The sequence below is a fragment of the Pimephales promelas genome, chromosome 14 (genome assembly GCF_988280905.1).
Source record: "Pimephales promelas chromosome 14, fPimPro1.hap1.1, whole genome shotgun sequence".
Taxonomy (NCBI): domain Eukaryota; kingdom Metazoa; phylum Chordata; class Actinopteri; order Cypriniformes; family Leuciscidae; genus Pimephales; species Pimephales promelas.
The window spans coordinates 7026365-7048668 of record NC_142782.1 but is presented as its reverse complement, the minus strand read 5'-3'; the positions used below and the strand labels follow the sequence as shown (position 1 = coordinate 7048668).

At 39.9% G+C, this 22304-nt stretch overlaps 1 protein-coding gene across 1 annotated transcript; it reads left to right on the top strand.

The window, feature by feature from the left end:
• The first annotated feature begins 2708 nt into the window (after positions 1 to 2708).
• Positions 2709 to 21175, top strand: LOC120490122 (uncharacterized). Its single transcript, XM_039687515.2, has 8 exons — positions 2709 to 2991; positions 7956 to 9063; positions 10071 to 10205; positions 10418 to 10592; positions 16617 to 16715; positions 17014 to 17105; positions 17291 to 17431; positions 20648 to 21175. Exons 1-8 carry the CDS (start codon positions 2825 to 2827, stop codon positions 20777 to 20779), a joined length of 2049 nt encoding a protein of 682 aa, XP_039543449.2. The 5' UTR covers positions 2709 to 2824; the 3' UTR covers positions 20780 to 21175.
• The last annotated feature ends 1129 nt before the right edge of the window (positions 21176 to 22304 follow it).

Below are 22304 nucleotides of genomic sequence, written 5' to 3'. Positions count from 1 at the left end.
GTTAAGAGCAGTTTAATTTTGCTAATCTAATCTAACTTGTGAGGTGACAAGGACTTAAATCCACTACAAGAAAATAGCTCTTAGAAAATATTTACCCTATCCTGACCATAATTACTGATTAAAAATAGACATGTTAAAATAACCAGAGATACTTGAGGACTGTCTGTGATTGGTGGTTAGGACTGTTTTTAACAGGATAGACACTTTTATTTGACAGATATGAGAAAGGAAATCATGGGAGAGAGAGAGGATGTGACATGCAGCAAAGGACCGGGATTTGATCCATGGTCGGCTGCGTATCGCATTTAACTTGGCCACCATGGCCACCCCACTCTAGCTTTGTGTCCCATCTTGGCCACCCCCCAAAAAATGTCCTGGATACGCCACTGTCTACGGCATCTGGCAGCTTCTCCTGGATAGGAATTCGGTCAGCTCACTGAAATGCGAGAACAGGCCCATGACGCGCTTTACGTCAATAACAGGACAAATACATACAGCCATAACTACTTGTATAGGTAGTTTATTTAAGTTCAAACCTATTTGACAACATATTACCACAAAAATAAGTAAATCAACAGACCACAGAGCAGACCTCGCTCGCTCGCTCGCACTCACTCTTTTTCTCTCGTGTTCACCCTCATCACTCTCTGCATAACGGTTTAAACAAACAACAACAATAAATAAATGTTGTGTGCTGATCAAGAGTTTTGTGCAAGCAATTTAAGGTCGCGACGCTTGTCCCATAACGTTAGCTGGCTTCATTCGGTGATTGAAATAAATATTATTAACATTAATTCAAGTTTTGCAGTAGCTATAGAGAAACGATATTGAACGCTCCGAGCGAGCTTGTAACTTTTTCTTGGCATGAAACAGTAAATAACCAAACCAGTGGAAGCATGCAGTGAATGAAACTGTTGTAACTAACTTAATCAAACCTATCATGCAATAACTAAGTTATACCCAGTCTATGGTTATACCAGGCAACAGCGCGCCGCGCCCAGTCGGAAAGCAGACAGCCGCGCTACCGCGGGGGTGTTTTTCCACATTCGAATATTCATTTTCAGTTTTTAAAACTTTTTGAATATATATTCGAATTTAGAATATTCTTTGACAGCCCTAAATGAGATTCGAGCTAGCTAGCCAATCCATCCAAACAGTGAAAGAACCATATGACGTTACTTCAGGCAGATTAAAATAGCATCAATTTGTGAAGAACAAGGTTGCAAATGTTAGCAATTACCAGTAACGTTACGTACCCGATTTCAATGGACTGATGGAAGAATAAATGTTATCTAATCAAAGCAGACGAAACCGTCCATCCACTCAGATAACGAGAACTAATAACGTTTTATTTACGCTATAAAAATACATGTAACGGTAACAGTAAATTACATAACGTGAAGATAACTTACCTTCGTCCCATTGCTTCTTTTCCGTCTTCTTGAATGACGGCTTACTCCCAGAATGTACGTTTAGAACTAACCGCCTAAAAATTCAAAATTCAGACCGCGAAGATCCCATGATGCAACGCGGTGGCTGTAAAACCATTGTAAAACTCCGTGAATACAGTGAAATTACAATAATAATACAGGACTGTCCATTAATTTCCCATGGTGCATTGCCTTTTACAGGTAAAACGCAAATACAATACATTTGTAAAATTTCCTGTAAAAATTACATCAATTGCTAACAGTGTAGTTTAACAAACTGTTTTGTCAGTCTGGTGGGGAAAACATTTGCATGTGAAAGCCATGTGCATTCGGTGCATTCATTTCTACGCTGTGCAGGTTAGCCTACATTATTTGAATGGATAATGTCTAATTATTCAAAAAAGGAGCCATTAATTTTTGTAAACAATTTGATGATTTACTGATGGACTGGGAAGAAGAGTACACTTGTGGTTTATTTAATTATTTATTTGATTATTTTCCGTGTAGCCTACTGCAGTTGTGCCATTGTGGGTTCTTAAAATATTTTCTTTTGGTTATTTCGAATAATGTCTACGTTTTTTACAAGTTTAATTTTTAACAGTTTTCTCTGTCGTACATTTGCCTTTAGTTGTCTATTCAAATGAAAAAGAGAGTAAATATTTTCCAAAGTCTTAATTTATAATAGGCCCATTATTGCACGTGCGAAGACTTATCTCGTTGTCTTATTGCGTTCTGTTTTAAAAACAAGATTTTATTTTATTTTTTACTTAAATCAAATTATTTGGCAACTCTTAATCGGTTTAATAACATTAATAAGCAAATATAGGCTTTTTTTTCTAAGCCTTAGTTTAGTAGTGTTTGCTAATGTCTTAAAAAAGTGTTACTGTAAAGTGTCACCGTTTTATTATTATTAATATTAACACATTATACAGTAGGATAGCCTGTCTATATTTTAGTCCAGAAAAGAGTATGAAACGTAGCAGTACAATCGATAGGCTAGCATTTCCGTTGCAAAACATGCGTAGGCCAATTAGGCTATTTTTTTTTTTCCTTTCATTTTTCCAATTAAGGATGTTTATAAATGGCTTGTTTAAACAAATTGAATAAAATCGTGAAGAGCGCAAGAAAAACAACATGCGCTCGAAAGAAGAATACACGACAAACAAAAAATGCAATGTCTTGAATATTCTGTCTCGGTCTGTACGTTCACCATTTTTCTTTAACCCTGTCATTAAACTACGTCACATATTGCATATCAAAGAAGAGCAGAGACACGGACACGGTGAGATTATTCTCAGGAACAGAAGACCGTCAAATATGATGTTATAGTGTTTGATTTGGATTTTCACCCAAGAAACTTCAGTTCCAGTGGTTTAGAATACAAGTGTAATCTCATGTCATCTCTGGAGTACATGAAAAAGGATTGTTTTGCGTCTGGGACTCTGTCATCGGCCTCTCTGAAAGGGACTTTAACTAAATTCAACAGCCGGAGACCTAAAGCTCGAAAGAAGATCTCACCCCAGAAGAAAGAGGAGCCAGAAGCAGAATGTGACTTTTGCAGGTAATGCACAATTTCAATATTTATTTACGAAGAATATGCTTCGTAAAATTGTTTTAAGTAGTAATTAAGTTAAATAATAAATATGAATTGAATGGATATATGTGTTGTCAATTTAACTATGATAGTTCAATATTATGTTGTTTTATTTTTATTTCATAAAACAAGCCTACCCTTTGAGTTTAAAGCAACCAAATAAATTATTTATCGAATTACCTTATACCACATTAACAAACAGGGTGCTTAATATCTATTATCTGGCTTAATTTTATCTCAAGTGGTTGATATTGGACACTTAAGTTACATTTAAAGTGTATGAATTTATTTATTTATTTTTTTAGATGATAAAATACAATTCTGCTAGAGCTTTTTGTAGAACTAACATGCCCTTCTGAGCCTTTATTTGTGATACATGAGTTGGTGTGTTGATGATGTTAAGTCCTCTGCAGGTGTCCTTGCAGAGTTATGACTGCAGGCAATATAACAATGGGCATAGAATTAGAATTTAACTGGCATTAAAATGTAATTTCAAAATTGATGAACTTATTGAACTGAACTGAACCAGTACTGAACTGATTTCAGATAAAAATTACAGTATTGTCTTTTGAGAGCTGCTTTACAGCAGAATTTGAATTGGTTTAATAGTTGTTGTTTTTTTAATTGGTTTAATAGTTTTTAATAGTTTTGGTTTAATAAAATCATCAATCTTCATTGATGATTTTATTTTCCTTTATTACCGTGAAGCACTTTGAAACAATATATATTTATTGTAAATATAACAACATACACTGAATGAATAACCTGGGTCGCCATGATTTTACCAAGTAAGACATTTTTTATTATTATTATTTAACTTTATTTAAGAAAAGTCAAATTAAAAAATTATTTTACATGAGTGTCCAGGCCAAGATAGGCAGCCGAGTTTGCATACACAATTATACAAAAAGTTGCAACATACTGTACAATACTAAATCCAACATAAAACAAGTTAAAACATGTACACACTATTAATTCAAGTTATTGTAGTAAATTTTTTTTAAATTACTATAAAACACCAAGGTTGTTTTTTTTTTTGTTTTTTTTTTTTAGCTTAATCTCAGTCTGAAGAAGATTCCAATTCGAGGGACAAGGGGAACAAGGGGAATTTCTGTTGAATAATCCAACAAAATTAAGAGGGCAAATAACCTAATATGCCTTTATGTATCAATAAATATCAATTTGAATATTCAACAAAGGCCAAGTTACTCTTTTGTATAGTCCACAATGGTGTTTTGAAAATTTACAATCAGTTATAAATCTCAGAGCAACATTGTTCAGAGCATCCGGCGAGAAGGTAAGAGGGAATATGCTGATATATTACATCCCTATGATCAAAAAACAGTGAAAACGTAGCGAACTTTAATTTCTTCCTCACATCAAATAAAAAAAGTAAGACTTCTGCTTGTAACATCTGCTTAAATATTAAACCTTGCATTATCAAGGGACATATATATATATATATATATATATATATACCATTTAAGTGAAATTACTGAACTTAAATATACAAGCTTGATAAAAATTATCATTTTAGAAGAAAATTTCAAATGGCACTTAGAGGCTTTTGCATCTGAACTCTTCATGTATATATATATATATATATGTGTGTGTGTGTGTGTGTGTGTGTGTGTGTGTGTGTGTGTGTGTGTGTGTGTGTGTGTGTGTGTGTGTGTGTACTGAAAAATAGTGGCCCCAACACAGATCCTTGAGGACTCCTTTAGCAACCTCCATAGGATCTGACTGAATACCTTCCACCTGTATACATTAAGTTCTTTCCTTTAAATGTTCCTAGATCAACATCTATTGTTGATCCAGGAACAACATTCATGAAGCCCCCGTTCCCTAAAGGAGGGAACAGAGAAGTCTAGTCGGTATATCGACTGAGAGCCCAATCATCTTCGAATGTAACTAAATGAGCCAATGAACATTGCCAGACGAGAAACCATGCCCCACAAAGCAGGTAAATAAGGAAGCCTGCAAATCAAGCTCATTCATAGTTTCACTGAGGAGCCGAGTTGATGACCCGGCCACTCAGCGGTGGTACAGAAATTGTGGCGATGGGACGTGACATCTCCGTTCCCTCCTTCAGGGTGTTACAATAGGAAGCTAGATGTTCCCGTTCAGTCGCCAACATTTGACTTCACCGAGAATGTACCGACGAAGTGCGATCCCACTTGGACTTGGAAGTCTCTAGGTTAGTTTCAGCCCAGTTAGAGGTGAGACAACACCGGACAGAGACGGCAGAGCGGACTCTGCCAAGGGAAAGACACAGGCTCGCCGATAGGGAAGCCGTACCGTAGGGGAATACCAACGCGATGAGAACAGGCTGGGAATACACAAATGAGATCCCCCATAGGGGGATCACAACAGATGGGCACCTAGTCTAACACATGGATCAACCAGTAGGTGTACTTACGAGTGGCGTTGGACGTCTCTACCACATCTGACTGCTGAGGGTGCTGGAGGAACTGTTCGAGTATTTACAGTATTCAGCTATACTATTAGTCTTGATAGCGCAGCTAATATAATAGATTCTCAGTTATGTCTAATTTAAGTCTGTGAAGAAGAATAAGCGTACATATCCAGGTCATTAGGAGGGGAAACCTTGGGCACGATTCTTCGCCCGAAAATTGCTGCAGTTCCCCTAACCTCTTGACTGAAGCTAGTGCAGTCAGAAGCACGGTCTTAAAAGATTATTAAGCTCGACAGACTGCAATGGCTGAAACTGAGCTTGTTGCAGGGCCATTAATACCAGATAGAAGTCCCAAGAGGGCGAGGAGGATTTAGTTTTCTCCCGCCCCTTAGGAACCCGTGATCAGTACGTGCTTTCCCAGGGACTTCCCATCCATTGTACCATGCTGTGCGGCGATAGTGGCAACATATATACTTTTAGGGTGGAGACAGACGGCCTTCGCTCCAGCCCTTCTTGTAGGAAGGAAAGCACAGCTCTGATCAGGCATCCCCGTGGGTTTTTTTAGTGAGAAGAGCAAGACAAAACAGGTTTCACTTCAGAGCATAAGTGTGCCTCGTACAGGGCGCTTGTGCTGAAGTGATAGTGTCTACTACCTCAGGGGAAAGGTCGTCTTAGTCCTCTTCGTCCCGTCCAGAGACCACACGTGGAGGTTTCAGAGGTCCGGACACGGGTACCATATGGTACCCCGTCTCTGAGAAAGTAGATCCTTCCTCCATCGCGGAGGGAGGAGGGCCGTCGCGAGTAGCATGAGTTCTGGGAACCAGGTCCAGTTGGGCCAATCCCAGGGCCAGGACCTGCTCCTCGTCCGCCCTGACTTTGCACAGTGTTTGTGCAAGAACTGGGAGAAACTCATACTTGCGTAGGCCCCCAGTCCAGCTGTGTGCCAGGGTCTCCTGCACGATTGAGCTGGACTGGAATATACATTGCACGAATCAACCTCAGATGCTTTTGGCTCCAGAGGAGAAGATGGCGGGCGAGTTGCGACATGCAATGGGAGCATAGACCCTCTTGATGATGTACGCAACGGTTGCAGTGTTGTCCTCTTATGAAGCAATCAGAGCGGCATTACTCCAGAACGGTTATGATGGGACAATGGGGTCAGCCACAAGCTGGAAATCTCTTCATGCACTTCCAGGAAGAATGGCACTGGCACTTGGGCACTGATGGTCAGTGTGTGCAGCCCTGATAAACCAATCATCTGACCTCAAGGACACGTTTGAGGTACCCAAATTGGGCAGTGCAACCGAGTCCTCATCCCAGAGGACACTAGCCCACCATCCGATGCAGCGATCAACATCTGATACTCTGCCGGAGCCCTGAATTAAACGCTAGGTCCCTTGAGAAGGACAAGCAATCTCCCCCAGAAGCTCCACAGTTTGCAATGCGCGTAGAGGACTAAAGGGGCTGTGGAGATTGACTCTGCAGCTTGGGCATCACTGTGATCCTCAGGTCACCCTGGCTATTCCCCAAAGTAGCCCTGTTCTGAACACCAGAAGAGGAACTAGATCGGGGCAGAACAGAGGGGACTCTACCTCTTTGCAGGCAATCGAGTCTTGACCGCAGCATCACAATGGTCATCTTCCTGCAGTGGGTGCATTACTCAACCAAAAACACTACCTCAGCGTGCTTTAATCCCAAACATGTGAGGCAGTGACCGTGACTGTCAGATGGAGCCAGGTAACAACCGCATCGGGAAACACACAGATGGAATGACAGACATCTTTAAAAAGAGACAGTGTCACACCCATACTGCTCTTTTTGGGAAATTGCTCTTTTTAAAGAGCTGAAGCGTACAGGGGACCTGGCCACCACACAGACTAAGCAGGAATTTAAAGTACAGCCTGCAGATGTGATTGAGAAATGCTCTTTTAGATAGAAAATGTGCCCTCTTTTAAGCGAACACCGCTGCAGCACCGTCACACCAACACCAATGAAGTGCTTCCTAGATTCGTAGATACTTAAACTATGATTAGAGCTGAGGTGAAATGCTCGGCTACAATGCGAAAAGGTGAATGGGCTAGATTTGCAAGCTTCCTTATATACCATCTTTGCGGGGTGTGGTTCGCAATGCAAACCACGCCTGCCAATGTGCATTGGCTCGTTTAGTTACAGTCAAAGATGATTGGGCTCTCAGGCGAGATCCCAATTCATTGGTATGTTCTGACATGATGTCTAACATGGCACACTGAAAGGGAATGATAGGTCACTAAGAATGGTGCAGAAGCTCCAACCCTTGTTAAGCCTAAACTTGACATAAACCACAAAAAATATCTCTCAAATTTGATTGGTTGATTGCAATTTTGTTCCAGGAACATGTTCTACTTGGTGAGATCACGTTAGACCATAAATAAAGGTGACTTGACAGCATGTTTCACTAAGGTTTTTACAACCACAAAGTGAAATACTTTAAATACTTACCATGTATGACTGAATTTTGTTTACACTCTGTTCACAGGTTGTCTTTACTCAGTTGTGGCAGTCGCAGCCGTACTGTTCGCAGAATACTGATTGCTTGTGTAATATCTTTCCTGGCTCTGCTTTCTGCTGTGACCATGGACTTCAACTCATCTTTGGCTCAATGGCAAGCCACTGAAGCTTCACTTAAAAAGCTAACGTCCTGTAGAACAAACGTCACTCTCAGACTTATTATGGAGCTCCAAACATTAAGAAACCTCAGTTCAACAAGAGAGAAAACAGTTCATAATATCAATAAAGAACAGATCCTGAACTCCTGGTCCTTGATTATGTTCACAGTTAACCATTGTTGTACTAGTACTGATATGGACAGTTTGGGCCAACCATGTGGTGTTGAGTTACCTGAGTTTTGTGAGCATCTTCAATCCAACCTCTCAGAGTTTCTCAATACTACAGGGAGAGGTGAGTTAATGGATGCTAATGGTACCACAGTTTTTACTCTTGCAATTGAGAATATATTAAACATGTGGGGCATTAAAGATGTTGACATCGGTATCCTCAAGCACAACCCAGAGTGGACAGATGTCCTTGCTCTGAAACTGCTCTTAACAGTCCATGAGTTGAACTATCGGTTGATAACAGGTGAAAAGAAGGAAGATATTCAGGATGAAATATGGCATGCAACAACAATCATGTCAGTCATAAAAGACATGTCTGAAAACCTTCGTCACTGCTGGATGGAAAACCCTAATATTGAGCTAAACTTGACTAATATAAATTTAATCTACTCTACTGCCACAACTAACGAAGGATCCACAGAATTGACATTTGCCTTGGAGAACACTCTGAGATGTTTTCATTCTAGAGCTGGATGGGCTCTGAAACTGAAATCCAGAGACATCTCTTCCAACATCAGTCTGAAGATCTGCCTGCTTGCCATTGCCTGTCTCATTTATCCCATAGTGCTGCTCTCCTTCAAGCAAATGACGGAATGGATCCAGGACTACGCTCAGACCCTCAGGGAGAAGACAGAAGCCCTGAAGAGAGAAAGATGTCTGGCAGAAGATCTTCTTCATCAGATGTTGCCCAAAACTGTGGCCAAGCAGCTACGCCAAAACAAACACGTGGAGGCTGAAAGTTATGAGAAGGTAAATGGTTATTAGATATTTTCGGTATATTTCCATATTATCTGCTAAAACAGAAGAAATGTTCCTTTCTTCCAACATTCCCGTTAACAAATCAAACTCAAGTCTAAAAAAAAGACAAGCATATTCATTAGGGACGTTGGCAAGATGGCAGTGTCAGGAAAGCGCACATGGTTCCATTCTGTTTGTTCTTTTTGTTGTAGTAATTGCCTGTAATTATGGTATTCCATATTCATCAGGAGATAAAACAGCTCATGAGGGAGTGGGGTAAATTACACGTCTGTATATGGGCAAATTTGTGCACCTGAAGCTCGTCCCCTTAGACTTAGTGCACTTAAAGCAAATAGATTTTTCAAAGAACTGGACATATAGTTTCACATGTAGCAGGATAAGTATTTAATATTACATTTTAAAATAACAACACATTATGTGTCAGGTACAGTATGTGTAAGGTTAATAAACATACTCATATGACAGATTACATTTATTAATGGCTTATTACTTGTTTATTACATTTCATTATTAGTATTGGTATTATTTCCCATAATTGAGGTTAGTGATCTGAACAAACAATAATGCTAAGAATTAAACTTTGGTGCTTAAATTTTCATGCACATTTCATGCTCCAAATGCTGCAAATCGTGCAGCTTGTTATGTGGATTTTTACCTGCAGATGAAATATAATCTCAATATAATCATGAATATCATATAATATAAATATAAACTTGTGGTTGTTCTCTTTAGACCCCTTGGCAATGCAATAGAAACAACATTGAAACTACTGACACCATAGCATGTAATTGTAATTTGTTGTTGATTAATGAGCATTGTCCCCATCAAATAAAAAGAACAAATAGCATTGAAATGGGCAAACACCACTCTTTTTCAGAAAATGTAATCTAGTTAATTGGGTTTTTTTTTCTTTTTCGATTAGCTATGACATGTAGACATTGATGCACTTGATTGATTATTTCTTCTAAGAAGCAACTGATACATTTTTTGTCTTGCAGGTGACTATTTTCTTCTCTGACATTGTGGGTTTTACTACTATATCAGCCTCCTGCACTCCACTACAAGTTGTTGAGATGCTAAATAACCTCTACATGTGCTTCGACACACGCATTGACTCCTATGATGTCTACAAGGTATGAACATATTCTTAAACACAATCACATATAATCTATATGAATTATCATACAGCAAATAATCATAATCATGTCTGGATTATGCTTAAGGATTTTTTTTACCCAAAGAATTTTATGTAAAAAAAATGAAAAGATTCCCATTTTAGCATTTGTTTTTACATTGTGACTCTAAATATTAAGCATTGACAAGCTTGCGTGTTTAAATGAAACAGGTGGAGACTATAGGAGATGCATACATGGTGGTCAGTGGACTGCCGGAGAAAAACGAAGATAAACATGCTGATGAGATCGCTAAAATGTCTCTGGATCTAGTGGCTGCAGTCAGACAGGTGCCAATACCCCACATGCCAAACAAACGCCTTCAACTCAGAGCCGGCATACACACAGGTGTGTGTACTCTCTCTTTGCACAAAAACTGATTATTACAGATGTATTAATAAATATAGCTGCAAGCAGCAATTAAGGGGCCAAGTGCAAATGAGGCATAATGAGGAGTTATCAGACTTCAACAAGTAATTAAAGAAATTTTTAGATTATTTTAGGCAAAACGGCTGAAATATTACCAACACAACCACTAGTAATAAGATTTACCTGATTATCACTTTTGGCCAATTGTCAGCACCACCTATTCATACTTTGCAGTCACGTGACTACCATGGTTACCTGGCGGGTAACAAACACCGACAAAATGGCGACAAACAGTGGCCAGCCAGGGGAATTGCAGCCTTGCACACTTCCAATACTACAATCAATTAACTATTTAGGCCATGTCACCAAATGTTAAAATTAGATATCAACAAAAAGATATGGCTAGCAGGATGTCAAACATTATAGCCTACCTGTTTATACACTCCACATAGCACCAGACAAAAGACAAGAGCAGCGAAGTGCGTATAATCATGTTAGCAGTCTGTTAGGCTGTAGTGTAGTATAGTAATAAGTGTACAATAGTAAGCATGCAAAGTAACTGTAAGTAATAAGTAGATGCAGTACAACAGTAACATGTCATTCATTCTCCATGTATTCATCTTCTCATACCATATCATCAAATCACATACAGATGAATGCGTTTTCGCCACCTACTGGTGAACGTGTAAGCACATTAATGTTAAGATTACACAATTGACAACAACTATATGGCATGTCGTTTACACCTCAAAACACCAACTTTTGTATAAACTGGTGACGTCCTGGCAAGATCCTTGATTAGTTTACTGGGTTTCATTGCCAGAGAACGATGTTCTTGCCTGGCTGTTTTGTCTTGCTGATATTGTGTGGTCAGTGTGAGGTGACAATGATGAATTTTTCAAGAACAGTTTGGTCAAACAAAAATCTTTTAAAGTCCCTGTAAAGGCAATTCTACAAAAAAGTTCTAAACACATTATAAATGTTACATATGTATTGCTAAAACACATTACAAAGTCTGTGAACTGTGAAGTACTGAAATGTGTAGTTAGACCATTAAACAGTTTTTCACCATTGCAATTTTACGGATTGTTTGGGTGGCGCTAAAACAGGGCTCGATGACGCACTGGAGCCCATGGGCTCCTGGACACACCCCTATTTGATGACGCACAGAGTCTGATATCTCCCCTAACACACAATAACACTCCCCGAGCACATTCGCATTCACCGCTCAATCGCGAGTGACTGTCAGTAGGCTACAATTCAAGTTACTACAGCTGAGCCTACAGTTTTCTAGCTAGCTATGCCTTCAACTCAGAAATGCATTGGCTACTACCTGGATGCGATCATGTACAAAACAGATCGGTATTTTTATTTAAATTCCCATAAAAACGATCACATCAAGAAGAGGTCTTTTGAGAGCCAACCTTGATGAAGAGCTGAGGATCACCGCCAACACGGTGATCATCTCTGTAGTGATGATGTAGTGCTCAACATCTCTGTAGTGATCATTTTACACGGGATCGTTTTATAAACTTTCCTCAGAGACAACTGGGATTCACTGATAATCCGCTGTTACTGGTGAACGGGGCCGAACCGACTATCTCCCGCCTCAGCGTTCATTTCTCCCGTCCCGAAAGCAGTATCAGTTAATATCACCATCGACAGCTTTCCCGCGAGTGGGCGTGGTTTCCACGCAGCCAGCGGACACGCCCCCCCAGCATTTGAGAACAGAGAGAACTGCTCATTTTTTCATGATTTTAATAGCTTATTTTCCACTTACTTGACGGCTTTTTTTATCATTCAAATTTGGCTGGGTGGCTAATAACACATTTTTCGGTGGTGTAACAAACTCAGAACACATACTTAATTTTGACTTTACAGGGACTTTAATGACTTTTTGTATGTTTTAACGCATACCGTGGCAACGGCTCCGTGGTGAACAGATTGGCTCCTGTATAACAGGTGAAACGTCTCGGTTACATATGGTAACCCTAAGGGGGGGAATTGAGACGTAGGTCACGACTGACCAATAGGAATCTCGCTAGAGAGGCCATTCTACTTCGAGTGAAACTAAAACAAGCCAATGCACATTGGCGTGCAAACATTTGCATCAGCTGTGCAGCCTCGCAGCGCGGGTATTTAACGAGCAGCTGTTGCGACTGCACACTAGATTTTTCCTGAGGAGCCAAGCCTGAAAAAGCTGCCCATCCCGGCGGGCGGCAGAAGATGTGGCGACAGGACCTATGTCTCTGTTCTCTCCCTCATGTAACAAGGGTTACCATATGTAACCAAGACATTCTCTTTCGGTCAGTCACTACAACGTAGGTCATGACCGACCAATAGGAATCCCTATCAAAGTGCCACAGCCGCTGCACCCCATCCAGCACCCCATGCAAGCCTCTACACCTTCTTGCCTGGAAAGACGATAGGAGGAGGCTTACATAGAGTGAGTCTGACACTGTTGTTCCTTGATAACCCATACAGTGAGATATTGAATAACACTGTGAAAGCGTGCCCTTTCTATTTAGGAAGGAGAAAGCTGCTACAGCCACTTATTCAAAGAGTTATGTGGAAAATACATATGGACTAACCCAAAGGTTGTACTGCATATGGATAATGGGAGACTTAGCCCGAGGGAAAGACACAGGCTTCTGTCTCAGGAGTAGCCGTGGAAAATACACACATATGGGATCCCCGTAGGGTCACACATTCGGAACCCAACCCAGATCCGGCTCTCAAGGATTCAGCAGATAAAGGCCTGGCACCAGACACTCTGCCATGTCCGGGCCGAGGGGTTTTGGAGGACTCGACAGGTTTTTCCACTCTGGAGCAATAAGGGTACACAGTAGGGTGCAGCAAGCCGACAGAGCCAGGCCTCTCGGTGCTTCTACCAGTCTAGGGTGAGAACATGGGAGGAGACCAGCTCTACACGTAGGCTATAATATCTAGCGAACGTCTTCGGTGTCGCCCAGCCTGCAGCTCTACAAATATCTGTTAGCGAGGAGCCACGTGCCAGCGACAAGGAGGATGCGACGCCTCTTGTGGAGTGTGCAGGCAAACTGAGCGGGCAGGGCACGCATTGAGCTTGGTAAGCCAAGGCAATGGCATCCACTATCCAGTGGGCCATCCTCTGCTTGGAGATAGCCTTTCCCTTTTGCTGGCCTCCACAGACAAAGAGCTGGTCTGAAGTCTGGATGCTTTGAGTTCTGTCCACGTACATACGCAGAGCAGTCCCATGAGGGTATGGAGGGGGGATCAAGGAGGATTTTTAATCGCCTTGCTCCCCTAAGAAACCTGACAACCAGGTCGTTTGGTCATCTATGTGGTCGTAATATGCTGAAATAGCAGCAGCATGTACTTTGAGGGTGGAGGGAGACAGCCTTCATTCCAACCCTTGCTGCAAGAAGGAAAGCACATACCCTATCTGACATCTTTTGGGGGTTTTCTTGACGAGAAGAATACTACACCACTATGAGCCAGTCATCGAGATAGTTTAGGATGCGAATGCCCTGTTCTCTCATGTTAAAAAGGATCCCCTCCGTGACTTTCGTGAATACACGAGGGGACAGAGACAGCCCGAAGGGTAGGACCTTGTACTGATATGCTTGACCCTCGAACACAAAGCACAGGAACGGCCTGTGTCGAGGAAGAATCGAGACATGAAAGTACACATCCTTCAGGTCGATCGCTGCAAAACAAACTCGGGGACGGATGCATTTGAAAATGCGTTTCTGCGTGAGCATTTTGAACGGTAGCTTGTGGAGGCTCTGATTCAAAACTCGCAGGTCCAAGATTGGTTGTAACCCACCACTTTTCTTGGGTACAATGACGTGGGGACTGTGACCTGTGAGTTAGTGCCCTTTGAGTCAGTGCCCTGACCTCATATTGCCTGGAGGGCCTATCTCGTCCTTTGCCAGTGGGACTGCAATCTCCGCACACAAGACATGGGCATCGACTGCTCGCACTGTAGTGGAGTGGATGGCCCGAAACTTGGGGGGACACCGGGCGAAGTGATTCACATAGCTGAGCCTGATGGTCCGAATGAGCCAGCGAGATGTACTGGGGAGTGCTAAACAGGCTCTCAGAGACTGTACAAGGAGGACCAAAGGGACCTACGCAAACCCGGACCTACGCAAACCTCTCTGGGAGGCAGCCCGTAGCGGCGTCCGAGTGTGCTGTGCGGCGCTTACCTGGTTCCACGGGACAGGAGGTGTAGGAAGCGGCTCGGTGGCGTTCTCGGACCGTACAGCCGAAAACTGCTGGGCGAAGCAACCCTCTGGGGAGGATTGGAACGAGGCAGAGGCACGGGGACTCCACCCCTTTACAGGAACAAGAGTCTCGACCTCAGCTCCGAGATGGTCATCTTCCCACAATGGGTAATTGACTCATCAACGAACGCTGCCTCAGCGTGTTCGAGGCCCAGACACATGAGGCATTTTGATCGTGACCATCCTGTGATCCCAGGTAACAACCGCATCCAGAAACGCACAGATAAAACGTCATCTTAAAGATACAAACTATCTGTGTAAGCTCTTTTAGAGACTGCTCTCCTTGGTACTGAAGCACACAGGGGAATGGTCACGGCGAACACAGACAGGAATATGCACCTGTTTGTGCGCTGTTCTCTCTCGCTGATCTTACCAGCCGTGAAAATGGCCGTTGAGCGCTTTAACCACGCACCTTGCCAGCTGTGAAAAACGCCGTTGAGCACTTTAACCGCACACCTTACCAGCTGTGAAAACAGTTTTTTTGTTTGCTCAGTTTTAAAACAACAAACAAACAAGAGAAAGAGAGAGAGAGAGAGAAGAGAGAGAGAAAAAGACCACTCGCGCTGATGTGCCGTCACGCACGCACCAAAGTGGAGAGATCCAGAAGAGGCTTGTTCTCAAATTCACTCTGTTCAGCATACGCAGTGCTTGACTCTGAAGAAAAAAGCTAGTGTGCAAAATTGATGCAAAATTCAAAATGATGGACAGACATTTTGACGGATTATGGCATAATTGGTATCATTGTTCTCGGTATGAGTTAAGGAAACTGTCAACACAAGTTCCAACAACATGGACAAAATTAATCAAAAGCTATTATTATTTTTTAGAAATTTCATTATAATTTTTCACCACATGGTTGCGCTGTCTCAAAACTTTTGAGATCCTTCAGGTGCAGGTGACATACTGAGTCTCACAACGATGCGCTAATGCGTTTGTCAAATACAGCATTGTACAGCAAATTTTTTACACGCTCTTCGTCAAATTCGTTTGTGTGTTTACTGAAAACAGTGTGGGCTACGAATCGAAATCATCTTGAGCAATGAAATTTAGTTTAAAGCCCTTATGATTCAAAAGTTAATAGCATGAATACAAGTACATTTTTGGACAATTGGTAACACTAGAGTAAGAGACTACAAAACTGCTGTGGTTGATGTTCAGACTACCCTCTATCTGTGAGCTAAATTTAATCATGTTCCTACAAAAGGTTCAATGGGCTTCCATAGACTCAAGATTGTAAGTATTGTTACTGTTAGTTAGTGGTGCAGCCATAACGGACTTCGTTTATGAGAATACTTTTTCTGAGACGGGTATTTTGAGATCATTTTAAGTGTGTGTCTGTTAATGAAAAGAGGAATCGATTTGGTGTTTGCGTCTCTGTGTGTGCGCACTCACTTCGGGTGAGTGTGCGGCTGTACGCACAGATACACGGTTAAACAATTAATCCGCAAATCAAATGCTTACCAAACCGTGGGGCCTGGTCCATACAGATCATGCATCAACGGCAACCGCACCCCTACTGTTAGGCCTGTATATTAAAGTCAACAAATTAACTATATTTAATTTTTGTCAATGATTCATCAGCTTTTGTTTCAGTGCAGCCTCCCTAAACTCTTTCTAAAATCAATATTTGATCAATGCCAGTTAGCATAAATGTAATAATGATTACAACAATAACAGCATAACATTAGATTTGATGTTTTCAGTGTTTTCTGTCATGCTTCTCATACCTCTTAAGGCCCTTGTGTAGCTGGCATTGTTGGTTACAAGATGCCCCGGTACTGCTTGTTTGGGGACACAGTCAACACGGCCTCTCGGATGGAATCTACAAGTCTGCGTAAGTTCATCTATCTCGTTAACGTGAAGTCTTTTTATTTTTTGCTGACCATTTTTATTTGACTGATACTTCTGCATTTGAGAGGTCATGAATATTTTTGCTCACTACATCACCATAGAGACCTCATCGTATTCCTCCATTGAGCTCACAACAGACTCCATTTCAACCATGACTTTAGCATGTGGCTTAGCTAACAACCTAATGTGTCTGAGTTTCACCTCAGCACCAATCCAGCTTCGGTTCTTTGGCCGTTTTGCTTAACAGGTGAACATTGACGTTTCTTTTATCTGGTCTTCAGCACAAAAGATTCATGCAAGCTCTGCTACATACCTGGCACTCATGAAGGACAATGCATATGAACTGCAGTTGCGGGGTGAGATTGAAGTAAAGGTGAGAGTACTATGCTTAAAATCAGATTTAGTAAATCCACAAAGTGGATTTCTTTAAAATTTCTTTACAACATGATTTGAAGTTATGACATATGAATGAAATGTTTGTCTTTACAATATTTAATCGAAATGCAAAGATGTTAACATTAACAATGTGACATGAGTGTGTTTGAATTGGGTTTTCAGGGAAAAGGAAAAATGAACACCTATTGGTTGATTGGTCACAAGAACTACAGTGTTCAGAATGACAGTTTGGTGTGCCACTGGAACCCCAATATCTCAAGAAAGAAAAAGACCCCTGTGGGGAGCAACGTGTCCATAGAGAATGTAAGTGTTCTACTTGTACTACTACTTGTTCAAGGAACATACACTGCCATTCAAAGTTCAGGATCAGTGAAACTTTTTCAAAGAAATTGATACTTGTATTCAGCAAGGATGTATTAAACTGTCCAAAACGGACAGTACAGACTTTCTATATAATCCTTAAAAAAATAATTACAGCAGAACCAACGTTTTCGGTTGTGGTAAAAAGAAATGTTATTTGAGCATTAAATCAGCACATTATAATGATTTCTGAAGGGTCATGTGACTGAAAACTGGAATGATGCTAAAAATAAAATTAAAATTACATTTTAAAAATATAATAAAATAGGAAAAAAAACAATGTTATTTTAAATTGTAATAATATTTCACAAAATTACTGTTTTTACTGTATTTTTTTAAAATATATATCCTGGATATATAAATCCTTGGTGAGATTTTTTCACCAAAGACCTCTTTCAAATTTAAAAAAAAAAAAAATCTTACAGACTCCAGACTTTTAAAAATCAAATTAATATATTAAGCATTTTCACTCTTTTTGGAGATCATTTTCAAAAGATTAACAAAATAGTCAAGGACACATTTACTAAACATTTGCGCCTCTATTTGCTAATTCAGCTCCCAAAAATAAATAAAAATACAGTACATTAGCAGGGATTGATATAATGCTCGCCAAAATATAGTTTTAAAGAGATGTTTGTCAAATGATGATCAAAAATTGGAGAAAAACTTTGTAATTTCTTTGACCATAGAAGTGGTCCCCAGTAAATTACACTAAACTAGATCATAGGAGTCTGCTGTGACCTAGCACTCAGAAAAGGCTTGATTTGATTAAAGGGTTAGTTCAGCCAAAAATAAAAATTATCCCATGGTTTACTCACCCTCAAGTCATCCTAGGTGTATATGACATTCTTCTTTACAATCGGAGTTATATTAAAAAATGTCCTGGCTCTTTCAAGCTTTATAATGGCAGTGAATGGTCGTTTTTTGAAGTCCATCAAAGTGCATTCATCCATTATAAAAGTAATCCACACAGCTCTGGGGGTTAATAAAGGCCTTCTGAAGTCAATCGATGTGTTTATGTAAGAAAAATATCCATATTTAAAACTTTATCAACTAAAATAACTAGCTTCCGGCAAATGGCCGTACGCATCGATTTACGGTGGAAGAGTGACCCCTGACCTGATGCAGGATGCATTGATGAATGCGGAAGCACAGAGGATAGAGCCAAACAAAACAACAGTCACAAATTAAAAGTTAGAAATTAAAATTTTAAATAGAAATGTCAGAGGAGCTTGAGTTTGTTGCCCAGCCCTGTTAGTTTGAACCGCGAGAGGAGTCAAAGCTTACTCTCTCCAATCCAGCGTCATAGGTTACTGTTGTGGCGTAAGTCGACTTGCATAGGCCGTCTGCCGGAAACTAGTTATTTTAGTAGATACGGTTTAAAATATGGATATTTTTCTTACACGAACACACCGATTCATTTCAGAAGGCTCTGTGTATTACTGTTATCATGGATGAATGCACTTTGATTGACGTCAAAACATTGACTGGCCATTCATTGCCAACGCATTCTCACCCCAAGGCGTCACCTTTGACCATGCTTCAATATTTGACGTTTTAGGCGCCCTTTAGCGTCACTCACATGACGCGATCCTACGGCGTCATCTAACTGACGCTAAAGGAAAGCGTCGGTTAGAGGACGCGGTTAGGTTTAGGTGTGGGGTAGGGGTAGGGTACACGCGATCCTAGGGCGTCATCTAACTGACGCTAAAGGGCGCCTAAAGCATCAGATATTGAAGCATGTCCAAATGCTTCCCAAGGCGTCAGTTAAGTGACGCCTTGGGGGTGAGAATGGGCTGTCATTGCCATTATAAAGCTTGGAAGAAACAGGACATTTTTAATATAACTCCGATTGTATTTGTCTGAAAGAAGAATGCCACAAACACTAGGATGACTTGAGGATGAATAAACCATGGGGTAATTTTCATTTTTGCTTGAACTTTAAAGGTGCAGTAAGCGATTTCTGAGAAACACTGATGATATTTGAAATCAACCCAAACACACACACACACACACACACAGGGCCTAAAACTAACTTTTTGCCACACCTGGCAATGGCCGGTGACTCAAGAAAATTGACCAATAAATATATACAGTATATATATATATTACCAGCCATGAAACTGTTTTTGCAAAAACAGGCAATGTTTACACTAAAATTTTACCTACCAATGAAAATGCACAATTCTCTACCCCAATTTCAACACACCAGATCCAGACAAACAATGACACTCAGAACTGTCCAGATACTATAGCAAACATTTCAACAACAGCATATCTTGGTTCTATAAAAATATGGCAAAATCAAATGTTACTCGCGTATAGAACAGAAAAAGCACAACTCCGGCGTCTGTTTTCAGGCCTCTCTCTAACACTGGAAAGTTTTTCTAATATTAACACGGCTTCTAAAGCGCTTGCCTGATCATAACCCTGCGATATTCCTCTGTTATTTTCTATATTGTAATGTCTCTCAGCCATCTCTCTTTCTACATTCTTTCTCTCCTCCTGCTCCATCATGAGTGTGTCCATCTCCCACTGCTGATTGTGTTGAGGTGCCACTCCACTTTCAGCAGCGTTTGTCAGTAATCGCTTACGGCACCTTTAATTCCTGTTATGGATTAGGTGATTGTAGATGATGACGCAAATAAAAAAAACTATGAGCTGTTCCAATTCCTTATGAAAACTATGTCCTACTGTGTAGGTATAACCTGCAAATGTAGTTTTTTGTCCATACCCGGCACTACTGTGCAGAGATCGAAAACATTTTGTTGATCACTTGGTTTTAATTTCTGGTGTGGGCACTCACTGATCCAAAATTCTTCTTCACATAAATGTATTTCTGTTATATTATTTGTTCTGATAATGTTCCACAGCAGTTTTACATTCAGACTAAACAAATCCCGTCTTTTTACTGGACATCGTTACTTCAAGCCTCGTCAATGCAGCTCTTTAACTTCCATCACTATCACTGTACATTATTGGAGAGATGCTGTTACAGTGTAAGAAAATACATTGCTATTAGACTGAGAATACATTCTGCACCACATTTTTCAGTCCAGCGTCACGGTCCAAAGTATAGGTGACAGTATCACACCCTCTCAGCCTGAAGTCCTGCCCAAACTGAAGGGGTCAGAGGTCACACTGTGCGTTTCTGCACAGGTGGAGAACTGCGGCAGCAGCTTTGGCACGTTAGGATCGATGGTGGGAGCACTGCAGGAGACGGAGGAACGTCCACCCGAACAACACAACGATAAAAGCTCTCTGCTTCCTGGTGCAGTGTCTCACAGCTGATCTGCACCGTCCAGATTAATTTAATAATGTGCACTGGATGATTTTAGTGTTTTTTGTGTGAAGGTGAATCTGCTATGTGGGCCTTTACTATATATTTCATATACACATTAATGTTTTAATAAATCATCATCAAAAATAAATAAATAAGGAAATTATTAAAATATTCATGCTATATATTTTAAAATATATTTATATAAATGCATTTTCATATAGGTATTTATTTGTAGCTATATACAGTACAGAGTTAGCTACTTTATTTACTATTTTGGAAATTGGAAGGGTTTACTTGTTATAATTTGCCATAGTATTTATAATTTTCTTACTATAAACAGGGGAAAAAACTGCATACACACTCTAAAAAATGCTGGGTGGTTTTAACCCAATTTTGGGTAAAATATGGACAAACCCAGCCTTTGGGTTAAAATTGTCATTTAAAAATGTAACCCATTGGCTGGATTTGTCCATATTTGTCCAAAACAACCCAACATTTATTGGAGCGCATGTTTAGGTAGCAAATAGTTAGAAATATATATAATATATTTATATTTTTTGTCAGTACGTTAGCCCTTATTTGTAAAGTGAGGATATTTACCAAGAATTTTGAGAGTTAGGCCTACCTATTTCTGTTATAGTTTACGTTTTGCCACTGTTCATATTTCTAGTGTATTCATTTTCTTTCTTTCTTTCTTTCTTTCTTTCTTTCTTTCTTTCTTTCTTTCTTTCTTTCTTTCTTTCTTTCTTTCTTTCTTTCTTTCTTTCTTTCTTTCTTTCTTTCTTTCTTTCTTTCTTTCTTTCTTTCTTTCTTTAACTTGTTATCTTGTCCTAGTTTTTATTCCAAAATATATCTTTCCTTTTCTTTTTCTTGATCACATTTTTAATCATAGGTCTTTTTGATGACAGTAAATTTTAAAATGAGTTGCATTGTATTCAACTGTTAAATAGACCAAATAAACATTTGTGCATTCAACCAAATTCTACAATATTTGTGGATTGGGGGATAGGCTATAGAGAAATAAGGACCTGTCCAATGGTGTACAAGTATGTTGTTACTGGTGTATTATTTCAATTAATATTCATAAATGTAAAATATACATTTTCGGAAAATGTATATTTTACAATTATGAATTTGGTAACACTTTAGAATACTGTATCTTACTTACTGCAGAATTAATAAGGAATTATTGACGAACTAATAGGTAATTCTTCATTAACTACTTCTTCACTACTGTTAACTACTAAGGAAGATGTGTTAACTAATTAGTATGTAATATAATTTTATGATTGTGTTAAGTATCAGTTAGTTAATCAATAACTAATGAATTCTGTCATACCTCCTGAAGAACTACTACTAATTATCTACTAATTAAGGTTCAAGAAAAATAACTAAGAAGTAACTACTGAACAGTCATACAAAACTAACCTCAGATTATTTGTATATTTTATATACAGTACTGTGTGTGTCTGTTTTCCTCAGCATAGAATGCCACTGAGTAAATTCATGTATTTGAGGCAACGACTGAGGGAA

Coding starts and splice junctions, on each gene's coding strand:
- LOC120490122 (XM_039687515.2), top strand. CDS start 2,825: ATGTCATCTCTGGAGTACATGAAAAAGGATTGTTTTGCGTCTGGGACT. Junction 9,064..10,070: donor AGGCTGAAAGTTATGAGAAG/GTAAATGGTTAT, acceptor TTTGTCTTGCAG/GTGACTATTTTCTTCTCTGA. Junction 17,432..20,647: donor GCAACGTGTCCATAGAGAAT/GTAAGTGTTCTA, acceptor GTTTCTGCACAG/GTGGAGAACTGCGGCAGCAG.